Below are 20049 nucleotides of genomic sequence, written 5' to 3' on the forward strand. Positions count from 1 at the left end.
GGGGAGGGGAGTGAGAGGTTGGAGGAGTAGGTTGTCTATTATTTTTGCCAATTACGGGTTGCCAAGTACAGCTGATTTTAAGGCTTGTGTCTCTGTTGAAGTTGTTTTTCTCCTCTTTAGATATTTCTATTACTTCTCTTACAAGTCTCTGTTTAAAGCCTTTCACTCTCGCAACAATTTTTGCTTCCTTAAGGTCGATTGTGTGGCCCAGCTCTGCGTGTTCGGCTGCCGCGGACTTCGTTGACTGCCCCAGTCGAATTGCTCTCTCGTGCTCCTCTAGACGTGTTTTAACCAATCTGCCTGTTTTGCCGATGTAGTTCTTCCCACAGGTCTGGCAAGGAATTAGGTATACCCCTTCAACTTGTAGTGGAGTTCTATCCTTGACGGTTTTCAATAGATGTTTTATCTGTACGTGAGGCGAGAATATTGTCCTTATCTGGAATTTGCGTAGGATATTTCCTATTGTCAGTCGTCCCCTTAATGTATGGCAGGAAGGCTTTCTTCTGGTTGCTGAGGTCATTTACAGAGGAGTTCGCTGCTTCTGTGGTGTTGATTTTGATCTCGTTGTTCTTTCTGATAACTTTATTAAATGTTCGAGAGATAACTCTGCCGTCGAATCCATTTACCCGTAGAATGGCCTCTAGCTTCTTCCTCTCTTCGGCAAAATTGTTCTGGTCGCTTATTTTGTAGGAGCGGTGAATTAACGTGTTGACTACTCCATTTATTTGTGCTGGATGATGGTGAGATAATGCGTGCAGGTACCGATTTGTTGCTGTAGGTTTTCGATACACTGCATGCCCCAATGTTCCGTCCTTCTTTTCCACGAGGACATCTAAGAATGGAAGTTTTCCGCCTTCCTCCACCTCCATTGTAAACTTTATGTTGCTGTTGATCCCATTCAAATAAGTAAAAAATTCCTGAAGCTTTTCTTTGCCGTGCGTCCAAATGATAAAAGTGTCGTCGATATATCTGACCAAAATCTTCGGCTTGTAGGGGGCGTTCTGAATGGCTGTATCTTCTATATGCTCTATGAATATATTTGCAATTGCTGGGGAGAGAGGAGAACCCATCGCTGCTCCAGACGTCTGTTGATAAAAATTATTCCTCCACTGGAAGAAAGTGCTCTTGAGGCAAATCTCTGTCATCTTGACGATGTTTTCTCCGAACCTGTCTTTTATGATATTTACCGCCTCGTCACAAGGAATATTTGTGAAGAGCGATGTTACGTCAAAGCTGACTAGGATGTCTTCTTCTTTGACCTTGATGCCACTAATGATCAGAAGAAAATGTTGTGAGTTTTTCACGAAAGATTTAGCGTCTTCTACTGCGGGCTGTAAGATCGGTGCCAGGTATTTCGCTAGTTTATATGCTGGTGAGTCAATGGCGCAGACTATGGGTCTAAGGGGCACTCCTTCCTTATGAATTTCTGGCAGGCCGTAGATACACGGAGTTTTTGGATCCTGTGGGTTGAATATTCTTCTATCGGCGGGATCTGGTATTTACGTCTTGATTATTTCTTTCACTATCCCATTGTATCGGGCGGTTGGGTGTCTGTCGATCTTTTGATAAGGTCCTTCCGCGAGTAAATCTTCCATCTTCTTGTCGTAGTCTTCTTTCTCTAGGACGACCGTCGCGTTGCCTTTGTCAGCTGATAAAATCACGATGCTCTCATTTTCTTTCAATTTTCTAAGGGCTTCTCTCTCCGCCATGGTGGTATTATGCTTCTGGGTTTTGCTTTTCATTCTGAGGATTCGGCAGGCGTCCTGTCGAACTATTTCAGCCGCGCTGGGGGGCAAGTGGCCAATGGCGCTCTCTACTCCACTGATGATTTCTTCTACTGGAATTTTCTTTGGCGTCAGTGCGTAATTGAATCCTTTTTGAAGGATCGACTGGGCGGCAGGGTCCAGGGGAAGTTTTGAGAGGTTGACGATGACCTTTACCTCGCATTGTGGATTGTAGCGTTTCTGCGAAATTTCCAATCTTGTAAATTTCCTCTTCTGCTTCTCCATCATAGTCTCTGCTACCGCGATCATGTGTGATGCCATCATCCTGTCGAGCCTCTCGAAATCTTCCTTCTTCATGGCATTGGCGAGAATGATGTGAATGTTGAAAAGTTCCTTGCCGACGTTGTCCAGTTCACGGCGGGTCTCTTGAATCGTTGCTCGTAGTAATTGTTTACTGGCGTTGTGAAGAATCCGGGGTGTGCATTGAGAGCGAAGATGATGACGTAGTCTCAGGAAATTTGGCAGAATCTGCTGGTCTCGGCAACGTAGTAGAAATGATAGTTGGCACAGAAGCGATGACTTCTTGGCTCGGAGTTTGTCGAATTTCTTCGATCGATGTTGCAATTCCTCCCCATAGAGGCGTCGTAATTCTTTGTTAAAACTTTCGCGGGTGCTCGTCATGTTGAATTAAAACTTTTGGGCTATGTCGCCGCGTCAGATTTTGGGTGGCCCCAACGTTTCCGGACCGATGCTGGTCGCTTTCTCAAGGGAATCTGAAGAGGTGGGATTTAAAATTGATATATATATAGGTATACGTGTCAGGTGGTGGGGGGAGGGGAGTGAGAGGTTGGAGGAGTAGGTTGTCGATTATTTTTGCCGATTACGGGTTGCCATGTACGGCTGATTTTAAGGCCTGTGTCTCTGTTGAAGTTGTTTTTCTCCTCTTTAGATATTTCTATTGCTTCTCTTATGAGTCTCTGTTTAAAGCCTTTCACTCTCTCTACAATTTTTGCTTCAGGATGAAGAGTTTTGAAAAAATAATAATTCTCGCATAGGAGCCTCTTCTGCATTTGGTGCAGTAATCCAGGCCTCCTCGTAAAGACGCACAACAAACAGGCACGCGTCTCGAGATTTCTCCTCTAATGGCGGTAAAGAAAACTCCTTGCGGAATCGCATTGGTACAATGGGCACACGAATCACCGGGGAATTTTCTCTCTAGTGGCACTGATTGGGACAAATCCCAGGAAAATGTCAATGCACACAGTTGGATGGTCACTGGGAAATATCACTGTAAAAGTTCCTTTATGGGGTTGGAAAGAATTCGTTAGAAAGGGGGATTCATTTCCGGGAATTCATTATCCTATGCCCAAATCCTCAACGCCTGGACCCATGCTATTTACCCAGACCATTTACTACTGTACCCTGTTCTCTCGCCAAACCTTCTTTCTCCTCCTGTAATCCTACCCTCATTGTCCCCTCTGTTCCTCACCTTATTCTTTCTCTGATGGTCGAAAATCCATCAAAAGGGGGAAATCCCACAAACCCAAGGCCTCTCCTCCCCGACCCACCTTCCATTGACTCTCAACTAACCCCACCTTTTCCTGGTGCAAAGAAATAAAACCTCATAAGTTGTAACCCAGAGCTTGAACAATGGTAAAGAAATACATGCGAGGAGAAACACCTTCACATACCATTCAGGGGGTTAGCTCTCAGGAATGATTATCTGAATTTAGACAGACGCACTTAAATGTAAGATTTAGATATTGAGAATAAACAACTGCTACTAAGCCCGTTTTGGTAATAAACAGTGATAAAAATAACATTAAAGATTATATTTTAAGTGTATCCAATGAGTTTTATGCTCTTACAACGAGTGAGAATGATCAACAAAATTGAGAGTATGCAACCCGCGTGCCACCCAAAGTGTCTGACTGTAGTGGCGCATGCTCACTCTCGGTGCGATATCTCGGGAACCAAACGGCAGAAATGGAAGAAATTTGAGATGGTACTCTGCAAATGTCTAATGAGTCGATGTGGAAGACAAAAAGGTGATAGAATAATCCGAGAGTGGCATCATCTTCACTTACGTTCGGAAAACATCCAAAAATACCAAAATTTCAAAACTTTAAGTGCGATATGGCATGTTATCCCCGTATCTGATTGCAAAAATAATTTTCATGACTTATTTTCTCACCAAGAGGAACAAAATTGGGGGTTATCCAAAAGAAATTCGAAAACTTCAAAAATGAGGATCACCCTACTGTGCACGTGGCGTTAAAATCATATGTTGACCCCCAAATACTTTGCTAAGTAATAATAATAATATAATAATAATAATAATATATAATATATAATTTATTCCATTTACAATCAAATATTACATTTTAGAACATACTTAAATAATTTTGGAATATATAGGTACCCCTTTGAGTAGTTTTGGGGCTACCATCTTAAACTTTATGCATAGGTCTGGTGCTAGCACACATGAGAAGTAAAATTTCTTTGTATTCAGTTATTTGTTCTATTGCCGATTGCATTCATTATTACAAAACGTATTTCAAGTATTTGGACAAGGATAACTATTTTTCTTATATAAACTAGAGATGTGCGAATAGTATCCGCGAATACTCGAATACTAAAAAGTATTCGATATTCGAGATCTCGAATACTTATGTCAAAGGTACCGTCTCGAATACCTTGAATACTTTGAATTTCGCGTCATTCACTGTCGCTCACACGTCGTTGGAAGTTGACTCGGAAAAATGAGGAGAACTCTAGTCGTTTAGTGCATCCAGCACCGTTTTAGGCAAGCTGACGAACTACATCAAATTCGCGGGTGAGAACGGTGAAAAGAGTTCGACGAGGGGAACCGAAATTGATCGGGTGAAAAAAATCCGAAAATCCTAGGTGTCCCCCATCAGGAGAACCTCAGTTCCGTGGGATAGCAACATTGGCACATTTCCCACGATCCGCTATCCCCCTCCATTCAGCGTTCGCCCCACCCCCTCCGTGGATTTCCTCTTCCCCGAAATCAAACAAAAGGTCCCGGCTCGTGCAGGGATCGTATTATGAAGACCTCAGCTTCGAAAAAAAATATCAAGTCACCGGAAAATAATTGAATCACTTTTCACCTTTCCTTCTTTCTCCCCACTGACCATTTTCCTGCATCCATCTTTTGATAAAATGAGACGAGGTGTTTGCCATGTGTCCTTTGTGTCTAGTAACGACAGGCACTTATTTTGAATCTTCCCCAGGAGATGAATCTACCATAGGGAGGAACTCAGTGTCGTGGGATAGTGACATTGGCGCATTTCCCACGATCTGCTATCCCCCTCCATTCAGCATTCGCCTAACCCACTCTGACGATTTCCTCTTCTCCGAAATCAAACAAAAGATCCCAGCTCGCGCAGGGATCGTATTACGAAGACCTTAGCTTCGAAAAATATATCAAGTTACACGAGAACAATAAAAACGTGTCTCACGCCCCCCCCCCTCTACTCGCCCACTGGCCTTTTCTGCTTACCTGCTTCGAAGTTCCCCATTTCTGGAGGTCAACCGCTGCATGAGTCATCTACTAGCCCAAACGTTTTCTAACAATGACTTTCGGCAATTGATATTACACTTTTATTGGATTGAAATATTAGTAATGTGCGCGTAATTTAAAAAATAAGACCAAACACGACATATTTCTGACTTAATTTAAGCATTTTATGCAGGAAAATAAATACCGGATAGATGAAGAAATACGACGGAGGCTTAGCGCTTTGGCGTAATGCTCAAATAGGGTGGTATCCTATTATTTTTGTATTGCCTAAATCGAAATATTAATACTCCTGGAGTACCTATTTCATGCTTTTAGTTTTATAAATCGATATCTATTTTTCGCGATTCAATTAAAAGTGAAAATTTTCAAGCACGCGAAAACGCGACAGGTAAGTATGACTGCCGGTAAAAACTCCGCGTGACGTTGTTCTGGTTCCCGCTGCCGCAAGTGAGGTGACCTTGGGGCGAGGCTCTGAGCGCTATTACGACGCAGAATGCTAACAGGTAGCCGAGTACCATGCTAGCTGGTAGCGCTTGGCTTAAATAAGGATTATTAATACCTTATCAAACGAAGAAAACTTTCCGACCTTAGCCAGTTTTAATAAGTGATTATTAGGACATGTTTCCCTGAGCTCTGTGCCTCATGCATGCATTGGTAACCTCAGACGATGTAAAACTCCTATCCTCTGGTGTAGAAACTAGGTCCCTGTGATGTCACGTGGAGTGGCATCGCATGGGCGCCAATCTGGCCTTTTTCAAATGAGGATAAAATTGACCATTGCCTTTGGTCTAAACCGGTATTTCTAGAACCAAATAATTTGTATATTATGAATACACCAATGGTGGGTAACGAATCACAATCATTGCGCTTCGTTTTCTTTAGTGAAGGAAACTACCCTATTGTTTACATAAAATTAAAATATTCCATTAATCAGCAATTGTCCTGATTGAATCCTTTGAAGGCAATCACAATTACTCGCCAAAATCTTGGGTTTCCTGCTGCATAGGCGACCTAGTCAAACATTTTCACATTCATCGTTTAGTATTCGAGGTATTCGAAATTCGAGGTATTCGAATATTCGAGCAATGATTAGATATTCGAATTCGATAGTCGAATTCGATATTCGAATTCGAGAAATCTACTATTCGACCCATCCCTAATATAAACGCATAATTACATACATAGAATATACAACATACCTTTTATTGTAAACTTTTTAACCCACCTTTCTTAGTAGAAACTCTACTTCCTCACACTTCATAAGCCATTTTTTTACGGTGGATGCAAATCCCTATCTTTTTTCCGAGTTTGCTACATTACTCGGCAACAGGCTAAACAATTTAGGCCCTAAGTAATTGTATGACTGCCGATCCATTTCAGTCGTCGGCCTAGGTATATGGAAGTTTCTCCAAGCTCTAATGTCATAGTTTTGTGGTCGGGCCTTTTCACCACTATGGTTATAGAATATTCTAAGGACTTTATAAATGAATAAATGCCTTAGTGGGAGGACATCTAATTTTTTGAATAGAGGAAATGAGTGGCTTTTCCTATACGATCGTGTTATAACCCTGATAACCCTTTTTTGCGCCACTATCAATGGTTTAATGTTGATAAAATATGCTCCACCCCAGCAGGCTATTCCGTATTGCAATCTTGAATTAACGAGAGCATAATATACCATTTTTAACACTGATTCAGGGCATATGTATCTGAGGAAGTAGAATTTTCTTACAATAGAAATCATTTCTGATTTTAATTTATTTATGTGAGACTTCCATTTACAATTTTGGCCAAAATATATACCTAAATATTTTATGTGACTAACCTGTTCAATCAAAATACATTTATCACAGGAAGTAACATTATCTTTTATACAATTTGCACATTGATAGTATAGTTTACTTTTGCTTGAGGTAGATTTACTCATGCTGAACATTATACATTTCGTTTTTTCACTTAACAACATATAGTTAGCCGAAAACCACATATTGAGTGTTAATAGATCACTTTGTATGTGTTCATATAGATCATCAACACTATTAACAGAGTAACTTAGTGCAGTGTCATCTGCGAATGACGTTAATTGACCTTTAAACCTGCCAGCACATAAATTGTTTACATATATTAAAAACAGTATGGGTCCCAACACAGAACCCTGTGGCACACCACAGGTGAGTCGAATCTTTTCACTGTAGCAATTCTTGAGACGCACACATTGATCTCGATCACAAAGATAACTTTGAAACCAATCATATGCGGTTCCACGTATACCCACTTCCCATAATCGATTCATTAGCATGTTATGATTAATGCTGTCGAAGGCTTTGGTAATGTCTACAAATAAGCCAGCAACTCTACAGTTCTTATTCAGTCCGTCGTTCAGCTCTGAACAGAATTTTAATAATGCATCCTCTGTACTCTTACCACTCATAAATCCAAATTGGTTTTTATTGAAAAAACTATGCTGATTTAGAAATTTAAGAAGTCTGACTTTAACAACTTTTTCTATTATTTTAGCAAATACAGATAATAGGGATATTGGTCTGTAATTATTTACGTTCATTTTATCACCTTTTATAAAAATTGGTATCACTATTGCAGTTTTTAATTGTTTAGGAAATATTCCAGTATACATACTTAGATTAGCAATATGGGCAAGGACCTCCGAAATATTTGCATTTACTTCTTTTATAACTTGTGTAGAAATATTATCAACACCTTTAGATTTTTTAGACTTTAATTCCTTAATAATGCTGCTTATTTCTTTCGCATCAGTGGGAACAAAAACCAGTGAGTCAATTGAATTGGAGATTGGGAATATTTCTTTGTATTTATTCGTATTACTTTCAAAATAATTGTTCTGGGTCAATGCTTGAATTACTTTACTATAATGTGAACTAAATTTGTTTACAATGTCCTGGCACTTAGTGACAATGATACCATTACTAGTTCTAATTTTTACACAATTATTATTTCCTTGCTTTCCTCCCGTGAGTGAATCTAAAATGCGCCATTGAGCAGCGGTATTATTGACATTACTATCTAATAGGTCCCTGTAATACTTTTCTTTGCACTTTTTAATATCATATTTTAATCTTTCCGTGTACGATACGTAGTACCTATTTAGCTTTTCATTTTCAGGGTGTTTCCTCATTTTTTTATACAGAAAATTTCGCCTAGAAATTCTCCCGCACAAAGCGTAAGTCATCCATGGCCTCTTCATTCCTCCCGATCTGTTACTGTCTGACACGTATTCAGCTTTTTCAATGCAGCATTTAAATTTATTTATAAATGTTTCATAGGCTTCATTGACATTTTGTTGTGAATAAACATCATTCCAGTCGCATCTTAGCAAACTATTATTTAGATGGTTAAAGTTTATCCGGCAATGGCTTCGATAAACTCGTTCGTATATATTAATGGGTACATTAATATTTAAAGAACATGATACAGCATGATGGTCTGTTAAACCCCAATCGTCCGCTCTTCCCTCATACTTATAGTTATCTCTACTTGTGCAAAAAATGTGATCTATACATGTACCACCCGTTTTGCTAATTCTAGTTGGTACTCGAATAAGCTCATCCAGTCCATGACTAGCCATAAGGGTTCGATATCCAAAGGAAATATCGTTGGGTTGTAATATACATAAATTAATATCACCAATTACAATTAAATTCCTCTCACGAGAGATGGTTAATACATTCTCCAATTCACTCAAAAAATGTTCAACAGGGTTAAAATTAAGTCTATATACACCAATAATGCTTACACCAATACACCAATAATCCAAGAAGAATCATTTATCCCTACTGATATTTTAACCATATCAGCAGTTTTTAATTCACCCAGATCAATAGAAAAAAACTCATAAGTATCTGCTACATATGCAATAACTCCTCCAGCCCTGTAGTTATTATTACACACATCAAAACTCCGATAGCCAGTTATTTGATACATAGATACTTCAGTGTCATTGACCCAAATTTCTGTCAAAACTATTACAGCGGGTTTCATATCGAGATTAATTAGTTGAAATACAAATTTATCAAAATTAGCTCTTAGACTTCTTATATTTTGGTGCAAGACAAGGAACCTGCCACCATTAAATCCACTATCATTAACAGTACTCTGCATTTTGTTAGTAAAGATAGGTTGAAGACGTACATAACTCACTCACAGAATGCTTACAGTTTCTCCAGGTCATCAGAGGATTTCAGAGTGATTACTTGATCATTCTCCTTCTTCCTCATGAGTATTGTCCCATGCCTTAGCCATAAATATTTGTATCCCTTTTCTTTCTTCGCAAGACGCGCAGCAGCGAAGAGTCTCCTCCGACCTGGACTCAGGCTCTCGTTTATGTACACCGGAGTATCGGTCGTTAAGCCCAGGTGCCGTGTGGAGAAGGTCCTTTTCACTCGCCTCTTTTGAAGAATTTCTTCTTTTGTATACCTACGGACGAATTTGACTATGATACCTCTCGTTCCGCCTTCGTGTCCCTTCTTTCCCAATCGGTGGCATGTGTTCACCATATCGTCAGTTATTTTAACACCAAGGGTGTCCCCGACACTTTTCACGATTTCTAAGGTATTTTCATTTGGTTACTGGGGAATGCCATGTATTTCAAGGTCATTAACGCGAGAATATTGCTCTTGGTCGTCTAACCTCTTTTCTAATTCACTCACTCGAGATTTTAAGCCAACATTTTCTTGCCTAAGCAAGTCTATTGTCGCTAAATATTCAGTAATCTGCGTTGAGTTTTCTTGGAGCACTTTAATATTTTCATCTAATCTATTGTGCACAAACTCAATAGCCCTGTTCAAGTCCAATTTCATGCGTTTCCTGTCCTCTTTAGCTTCTTCTAGAAGGTTTATAATATGAGAGATACTAGCAGTGTCCGTATCCGCCAGTGGAACTACTGACATGCTCTTACGTTTTTCCGCAGCACAGGTAGGACAACGCCAACTTTGCTTTTCAGCGCTAATATACTCGATATCCTCTTTGGACAAGTGAACACAAGTAGCGTGACACTGGGTTTGACATTCACTGCAGGTAATCCTTAGCTGGCGCTTAAGAACACTCACATTACATACACTGCAATTAGCCATTTTAAACTGTGGTTTCCACTTAATATTAGTAACTCGAGGTTCTAAATTGAGTAGGAAGTTATCCTCGTAATTGAATGCACTTATACTCTGGACGCAACTGAACACATCACTGAGGCACCTACCTGTCTCGAGCGAAGCACCAGCCCACGTCTGTCTTGTGTGGAAGCTCTACCATGACTGTAATCAGTAAGTAATCAGTTTTGATATTGTCACCGCTAAAGTTGAGGAGTAAAAAATGTCCGTTTCTGTAGCAGCTTTACATTTTTTCTTTTTTTTTCTTCAATTTTCAAATACCCTGTTATATCATGTAGTAGATTTAAGGCCATAAGTAAACAAAGGACTTCTTAAATAATGTCAGGTTTGGTTTTAGAGTCATTGCTCAACACCTGCTTCTTAATTAGTATTCATTACTAGCAATACTTATAGGAATGTTGCCGTTCTACACTAGAAGGACCAGGATCGTATGGCTGCTTAGAACGAATATTAACCATCATTTTGATGGGTAGTTATTATGATAAATATTTCTTCGTTGGTGCTAGAATTTATAGAATACCTCATCAAATATAACCTCTATCTTAATTTATCCATGCAACTGAGTAATTTTGTACAAATCATTTAACAATAAATGATTCTAAATGAACAGCAGTCACGTTGCTCCTGCTTCTCCTGCCCTAGCCTACCACACGCCTCTCGGTATGACTGACATGCTCCTTACTTCCATTCAAAATCTAGTAAGTAGTGTTAAATGTGTGTGCTAACTAAAACATCAAAATGGCTTGGCGTCATTTAGTGTACAAAGAGTCATCGTTTCACGTCGACTACCGTTCCTGAAAAACGTGACGATAAATGAAATGTTAATGGGAGTATAATATCCCATAAAAAAAACAATGTAAAAAGTGAATATCGGCTCCTAGACCTCACAATTCCTATGCGAAAAAATTTTAGCGTATCATATGTGGGGCATTTTTAACGATGGGAATGCCAAACCATGGCATAAATACGAGTTCATGTCTTCATCGACAACAGTAACAGCAGTGACGTAAATCCTCCTCCATTTTTGTATCTTCCCGCATTTGCTTTTTGGCTTAGCTCTGGTGTGCAGTCCAATGAATACTACTTCCACTACCAGACGCTACAGATGGTGCTCCGGAGCACCGGTCCATAGGCCCTACGTTCACTACGAGAATTTCTTTTCAGACCGGTCAGGAGCGAAATCAAATTGGTGTAAATGAACGAGGGCGGGCAAACTGGAAATCGAAAAGATGGTTTTAATTGCGAAGTGAGGTGGGCGGACATCGCCTGGGCATCTTCATGGCTGAAACATCGTCGTAGTAACTTCAGGAACCAAAATTATTGTGAACATTGTTCTTTTGGACATTTTCGTGGAAATTTCTCTGATGCTAAAATTTGCTAAAACAGTAATTGCAATTAACAATATACTCAGTTTTACACTTTGTTTAGACTGACTGTATTACCGCCCACGAAACGAACAACCTGCAATGCCTGCTATTTCGCCTTTTTTTCTCATGAGAAATTTAAAAGACTTGACGTTATCGCGAAGCGAAGGTGCGATAAACGAATGATGATCTCAAAATTTTCGTGACGTTATCGCGAAATGACATTATACGGGGTGACGTACAACAAGGACTCACTCTATTTAAATAAATAAGAGATTGTAGCACTTTTCCACAAAAATGTTTTACCCTGTACAACACGTTTCAGCTCACAGAGCCATCATCTAGTACAATACCAGCTGATGTCTTGCACCACCACTTCCACCAGTAGAAGCCTGAATCTGTTGGACCTGTCATTTAGAGTAGTAATTTCTGGACTAAAAGACATTATTATAAAAAAAAAAATAGAAACGCATTTTGACAGGTGTTGGTCTTCCAAGGTAGACAAGTGGTATAACTCCATTTCTCCGTGAAAACATTAAATTATATTTTAACAGAGTATGTACTATTAAAAATAAGCATAAGTCAGATAAAATGAAGACTACAGAAAAAAAAATTCTAGGCAATATGATAAAGTGAGTAGAGGTTAACAAGTAAAAAGGTATATGGTACTTTTTCATTTTTCACACAGTTTATTTAAGACGATTATAGGTGTCATTGCTGAGGCGACATCTTCGGGCTTTGCTCTCCGGCTGTGGCGCCATGCGCATGACCTGGACTGCTAGTCGCATAATATGCTTGGCAGTCCATACCACCTTGTCCGGTACAGTCCACAAATTTCCACAGAGGAGAATGACGCCTCGGTGGCTTAACTGGCTAAAGCACTCGGCCGGAAATCGAGGGATCTGGGTTCGAATCCCGGACAAGGCGGATGATTTTTTTCCTCTATGGATTTTCCGCACGATAACAAAAACGTTTGGCGGAGGAAGACGACAGTACACTGGGCAGTCGACGTGTGCATTGAAATGAAGGAAGGATACTCCTGCGGACGAGGAGGAGGAGAGAGCCCGGCAACGTACATTACCTTTTTAATTGTTTACAATGGATTTTCACAAATTTAAGCCTGAAACCATCAAGTTTTAATAGGGGTTGCCCACCAAAATGATTTTTCTGGACCTTCAAGTGTTTAACCCTTAGTCTGCTCCCATTGTCTATTGACGATTTAAACTAAGTTTGTACTCTCTGAGTTTGTAGGTGCTCAGAAGTTCGTCCTTTGACAAGTAGATGTCATGCGGACATCTTTTACTCCTCTTTCTATTTTTATTGCCCGCCAGGAACCCTTAGTAGCCTATTTCAGATTATTTGCGCAGTTAAAGGGTTAATAAAATAACTGGTGTGGTGACTGTTGTTGCAGGACCAGGACAATGAGATGCTGAAGGAGGCCTTGCGTGATGCAGTGGGGACAGAGGCGAAGATGTGCGTCTACAGCAGCAAGACGCAGAGTGTGCGTGAGGTCATCATGCGGCCTGGAGAGGGGTGGGGGGGACAGGGGCTGTTGGGCATCTCGATACGCTTCTGCTCTTTCGAGGGAGCCAATGAGAACGTTTGGCACGTGCTGGTAAGAATCAAACAACCAATTTCAGTTGATGCTTAATGATGCTTAATTTTATTAATCTTTAACACTTTGGGTGCTGGGTGAATATCACCAGGTCTTTACCCCAGTGCTGGCTATTTTTTTGCAATTTTCAAAGCGATGTTACAAAAAGAATTTTTAAGATATGCATGAGTGAATAGCATTAGTTTTAAGACCATACTTTTATCTTTTGAATTCATATTGAAATATTTTGTATATCATAATGCATAAAGAAACTGCAGAAGCTAAAAGAAAGCCTATATTTGTATTGTCAAAAAGTTGAAAAATCATTGTTTTTCATAAATTTATTTATAAAATAATCACAACACACTAATTGGAAATAGTAATTACCAATATTTGAAATTATAATAGTAGTGAACATTTAAAATTATAATAATCAATGTTTGAACAATAATAAAAATCAAATAATAGCTATATTGCAAAGTTCTTCCTTGTGTGGAAAAGCTGGAAGCATGGCTCTATGCAGAGACCAATCTTACATGTACTACACTGATAGGAGGTACTATCGTTTTCAAAAGTATGTAGACACCCACGAGCCCCACTTAACTGATGTGGTAGGGTCGGTAAAAACTTGGAAGGTTGGCACATGAGGTAGCCTGCATCTCTCGACAGTTCGCCAGCAATAGCCGACGAGGACGGACGCAGGGGCGATTGGGATAGCGGGACGGGAGTCAAACTGTCAAACCACAGGCGCAATAGCCCAAGCAGATGGAATACACCGAGGAAACTCACGTCCACGCACGCGTTTTGGCCGTCTGGAGAGTTTTCATTTGGGCTCCGTGGTGAGGTTGTTTCCTCTCTTTAGATTCATACTTGGAGTCACCGTGTACACTTAATGTTTATGTGGCTCCGTAGCTGAGTAGGATTACTTCACGCAAATTTGATGCACTGAAGTTATGGGGGGGATTCGAACCTGAGCCAATTGTATTTTTTTTATTTTGTGAAAGGTCAATTGATAACATCAACATAATAGTTTACTCAATAAAAAAATTACCACCAAATTTTTTAAGCGACTAATTTTTTTTAAAATAATGACTCAATCTGCCTTAACACATTTATTTCTAAGCAAGTTTATTCAAAGAGTGGAAATAAGCAGGGGAAGTGGCAGAGGTTGTAATTTGTCCTTGCTACTGTCGAATTTCCATTGATAAAAATCTGTACTCATATTGTGGACAATACTCAATAAATAGCCAGATACACTCGTGTGAAATTGGAATGATAGCCGTAGATCATGATGTTTGAAACTCTATCGATAACACTGATCAACCAAAAAATAATTTTTCCTATTCTAGCCACATGTTTGGCTAATCCTCTGGTATTTTTCGGGCTGATTCCGAAACTGGGCCCAGATGTTTTCTATCGCGTTGAGTTTTTTTTAGGGCAATCGGATTCAAAGGAGTTTAAGTAAATAAATAAAATAATGTGAAAAATGGGTACTCACTCGTAATTTTCTCGCATATTTAGCTTCTGACGAATCCCTTTTCAGTGTCCACCGCTAATCTGATAATATGTTTCTGAACTTTTCATGGTGCTGTTCGTGCATCAGTGAAATATTCTGGTGGAAACACATATCGTGTTGAGCACTAACGGCGTCAAGGTATGTAGGAAAAAAGTCCAGGTGTGAGCCAATGAAGTGATTTGTTTTGAATACGTAGAGCAGCCCATTTTTAACGCAATTTAATTACATTAACCACCAGATAGTGGTGATATTTAGCCATTCTCTTTCCTAGAAAACCTTCAAATGCATTTTTGAATGACTTCCACGAATTTTTTTTGTTGAACTCTTGTTGTCAAAATTCCGAATTCTTCAGCACTTCTTCAAAAAAAAATCTGTGGCCCAATAAAAAATCCTTCTATTATCTTTTTTTTCACTGATTTTTAGGACATTTGTTTCAAATATGTAAAACCTGCACCACTTTTACACATATGTTTTACTAAATTTTTAAAAATCCCTAATTTAATACTTAGAGGTAGCAAAATAATGTTTTTAGGATCGTAAAAAGATGAAAAGGACATTTTTGAATCCAGTGACGAGTGCTTACGTTATAGCCAATCTTTTTTCAAGCAATGATTTTTTCTGTCTCTGCTATCCCAATCGCGGAAGAAGCAATAATATTTTGGTGCAGTGAAACTGTATGCCTAGTAAAATACAGCTACTTCTAATTTTCCACAAATTTTGGGTACTGAAAAATTTACTGCCTATTCTGGTAAGATTCTTTTATGTCGGTTCCATGAGCTAATGCTTTGGAGGGAAGTTCAATTCCATTATGTTAAAAAACAGCCTTTAAATGACGTTAAAGGAATCAATGAACTGAATGATCATCTGTGTTATATTCAAAACTAAGAGTACCCATAACAGAGAGAACATCATTGCAAAACTTAAATTTTGTTATCATGAGAAAAAATTATTTGAATTCGTCATTGAGAGGTGGATGCATAGAAATTTTTGTATTTGGATCCAGCAAATTCCAACCCATCAATTGTGATCTTAAGATTTCTCTCTGCTTTTTAGACAAATTTAAGTTGCGCAATAGATCACTTAAATACTCTTTTGTCATAAAATGAGGTGTATCAGAAATGTTTGGTCCGAAAATTGGGTCTTTCGAGTTTTCGAATCCATAATTCTCAGATACTTTCTGAATATTCGCTAAGATCAACATTTTGTGTGGTTCCACCACTGGTAAATTTTTCAAGTGTGGGGTTGATTCTAGGTTGTTTGGATCTTTTACAGTGCGTTTTGACTGCGGTGTTATTCCTTTAATTTCTGTTTCACAAAAATAGATTTCAGAAATATGATCCTTAGCTTCCCGTCGAATCATGAGGACGGAAAAATTCATATGACATTTTCCATCAGTCCAACCAGTCTTTCACACCTGCTACATATCACAGAAGACTCCGATCCTGTATCCTGGTCACCCAACGGACAGTCATAATAAAGTCTAAAACACTGTCTCAAAAAGGTAATATTCCTCCTTTTAGCCTTCGAAGTAATTTCACCGCACACGTAGTAAAAGTAATCGTGGTAGTTCACGCACTGTTTAGGCCCATTCCCCCTTTTAAAAATGTCTGCCAAAAAAGTATGGCTTGTAAATTTTTTCAAATGGTGTTTTGTGATTGTCTACTTGTAGGGAACCAATGAAAAAAATTCAGGATAATTAAAAATGCTGAACAACATGGCCTCGGTGATTTGAAACGGACTGACCCCATGATGAAAGCTAAGACACTTCATAACGATTACAATGTAATAAGCTGACATTTCCTGCGAGCAGCAAATTTCTAAAACCGTCTGCAGATGAAAAACACACGTCTTTACGCGCCGACAGTCACATACTTATTTGGAGTGGAAGCTGATTATGCGTTGCATCAAAAAAAACGATAGGTTACTGCAAGTTTAATTATATATTTTGTTGGGACAGGAAGGCATGCTCTCGTAGGACAACATGTTATGACAGGAAATTATTATTTTTACCTGTTCATGCTATTATGATATATAAATGAAATAAATTACTACTTTTGTAAAAGAAAAAACATACATTCAGCTGTCCCAATGAAACTAGACGTGATGGAAATAATCCCTGCCCAGATTCCAAATCAGCCAAAAAATACGTCTGAGATCATCCAACGACGCGTCCTGGAGACGTCGCGACGTCTCCAGGACAAAATCTTTGTTCACCAGTGTGGGAAGTTATGTAATTAAAAGCAACAATGCTTTTCTTCCAATAGGAGTGCGAAATACAAATATATCCAAGGATTAAGTTGAAGTAAATTGATACATGAAATCTTTCTCCCTTAAAAAAGGACGAAAGGGTAATTGGGTGACCTCGGCTAGGGCCCATGATAGGGGGTCCTCCACCGGAAGATTTTGGGAAATCGCACGCCTACAAATGGATTTTGACGCTATTCTGGCTCTTAAAATTTAGATTCAAGTTAATAAAAAGTATCAATTTTGTAAATAAAAATACTAAGAAAAATGAAAATTACATAGCTTAAAAATTTAGATAGGTGTGATGGTTCTATTATCTATTTAGAATATTTGTACCTAAAAACCGCACTGAAATATAAAAATCCTCCAGAATAACTTTCGAATAACCCTTTCAAAAAGCATAAGGTTCTCTTTTATCTTCTAAAACCTTTATTTCATTATTTTTTTACAAACTTTGCATGCCGATTAAGCTGTAAATAAAGCTGTAGATAAAAATAATCTAAGCTTAGAATTTTATAATTGTTAAAAATAATTTGATATTAATCGACCTTTCACAAAATAAAAAAGTCATTTGGTTCGGATTCGAATACCTCCCGATAACTTCAGTGTATCATATGCACGTGAAGTAATCCTACTCAGCTACGGAATCACATAAACATTCCGTGTTCACGGTGAGTCCAAATATGAATCTGAAGAGAGGAAATCCTCGCCATGGAGCTCGCAAGAAAACACTTCGAAGGCCCAACATGAGCGTGGACGTGAGTTTCCTCAGCGAATTCTATCCGCTAGGGCATTTCAGCCTGTAGTTTGACTCCTTTCTCGCTAGCCCGGTCGCCCCCACGTCAGTCCTCGTTGGCTATTGCTGGCGTACCGGTGAGAGATGCAGGCTAACTTATGTGCCAACCTTCTAAGTTTTTATCGACCCTACCACATAAGTTAAGTGGGGCTCGTGGGTGTCTACATACTTTTGAAAACGATAGTACATTTTCTGGCAGCTTTCCCAGTCGTTTTTCGCCCTTTCTCGGAGCACACCCTACACCTCTTTCGAGCCTTCTTTTGTCCTGATGGTGCGGGAATTTTTTCAATGAAATGCTTTTCAGATATTCTAGTTATCTTGGCTCTGGCGTTTTCAATGGGCGATTCGTCTTCCAATGTAACTAACTCCGAACAAATTTTTTGCGTAAAATAGGTGACTGCAACGGATTTTTGGCTAAACTGATTGTACATGATTGTGGCATTTGTCACTGCCATAACTATTAGGTGGAATGCCAGCTTACGCCACCACTTCACTGATCGATGATCCAGGGCACCGTAACTCATTAGTTGATCAATTAGATCTACACCAAATTTTTTCTTGTTATAGTGTATTACTATCGCAGGTTTAGTTTTCTCCCTTCCTCTGCGATCTTTGAAAGTGATCATGTCACTTGTATGTCGAGTGGAGAGCAGAAACACATCACGTTTGTCTTTCCAACGCTGGACTAATATATTTTCATGTCGCGCGAAAACATGCTATCCATGAGATAGGCGAGCATTTTTTATCGCCAATGGAATCCCCACCCTATTTTTCATGATAGTACCTACTAATCCCGTTTGAAGGCTTTCCAATTCACGGGCCAGGGCTTGTGTAAAATCGGTCTGTATATAATGTGTGACCCTTTTTAGCAAGCGTTGCCAAAAGTCTCTTGACTATAGCCAATCCAAAGTTTTCCTGGCCATGAAACACATCCACATTCCAAACAAAACCACTGCTTGCTTCTGGGAGCATGTACACTTTGTAGCAAAACCTACCACGAAAGGGACAAATTCCTTCATCTACAGTTATATCCTCCGCAGGTTGGTAGGATTTTTGAAATTTATTTTGAAAATCCTCGAGCAATGGACGCACTTTGAATAGGGGGTCGTGACGGTCTACGCGTTTTTCAATGAATAATTGGTTGTCCGCAAGATGGAAATTTCCTAAGATTGCAAGTAATCTATCTGTAGAAAAAACACCAGGACAGAAGCCACACGCCAAGACGGGATCAGTACTCCAATGATCATGGATACGAGGACGTTTGCTAAAGCTGATGTGCATTATAACGGCAAGAAACTTTTTTACGTCACCTTGAGTCACTGTTTTCCAGGATTGCAATCTGCTTTTTGCGGATAGTAAGTTCCATCTCCTCAGTTTTGCAATTCTTTGCCTTGCACATAAGTTCGTATGTTCCTTGATACAATTTATCAAATCAATGTCGAAAAATGTTCAAAAAATCATCATCTCACTTGAACTATTTAGCCCAGTACATATTTGATTTCACACCATAGTCACCAGTGAAGATTACATACTTCAAAGATGGAAAGATTATCGTTAGAATAGAGGCTCGAAAAGTAGCTAAGTTCCATATCCTAAATAAAAACCTTGGGAAGTGCGTCAATATCACTCCAAATATCTCCCGGGCCCGCTCCTCTGTTAGTTGACCGTCTTCCTCTAGGTGCACCCCTACGATTGCACATTGTTTTTTGAGCTTCTCCTCGCTTACTTAGCTGTTGCACCATTTCTGGTTCATTCAAACCTTCAGACTCTGAAATAAATATCATATGAACAATGAAAAACAGTAATTGTACGAATAAATGTTGCGCAAAAGATATATAAAAGAAGTCAAAAAAAGGTCACGCGGGTTGCGTTACTGTACGCAAGAAATGGAAATTACCTGTTGAACTATCTTTGCTGGGCATGTAATCATCATCGCAATCTGAGTCATCAAAATCACTTTCACTATCATCGCTGTCGAAACAATTCAACGCATTGGCAATGTCTTCGTCGGGGAGATTTCGCTCCATGATCACTGGCGAAAGAACACACGAATGACAAACGAGGTAGGGATTTCCAAACCTTCAGACAAATTTTGTCTTGAAGGAGAAAAAATATGACGAAATATA

General features: G+C 39.2%; 2 protein-coding genes across 6 annotated transcripts in view; one reads left to right on the forward strand and one right to left on the reverse strand.

The window, feature by feature from the left end:
• LOC124161917 (Golgi reassembly-stacking protein 2-like) overlaps window positions 1-20049 on the forward strand; it is a 100764-nt gene that overhangs the window by 13637 nt on the left and 67078 nt on the right. For all 5 annotated transcript variants that reach the window (XM_046538175.1, XM_046538172.1, XM_046538171.1 and 2 more), the window contains one exon: window positions 13185-13388. In XM_046538175.1, coding sequence (XP_046394131.1) covers window positions 13200-13388 — 189 coding nt within the window. In that variant the 5' untranslated portion in view covers window positions 13185-13199. The remainder of the gene's footprint in view (window positions 1-13184; window positions 13389-20049) is intronic.
• On the reverse strand, window positions 1500-2009 carry LOC124163079. Its single transcript, XM_046539866.1, has one exon. The coding sequence runs from the start codon at window positions 2007-2009 to the stop codon at window positions 1500-1502; it is 510 nt and encodes a 169-aa protein (XP_046395822.1).

Source organism: Ischnura elegans, chromosome 7 (assembly GCF_921293095.1).
Source record: "Ischnura elegans chromosome 7, ioIscEleg1.1, whole genome shotgun sequence".
In the NCBI taxonomy this organism is placed as follows: Eukaryota; Metazoa; Arthropoda; class Insecta; order Odonata; family Coenagrionidae; genus Ischnura; species Ischnura elegans.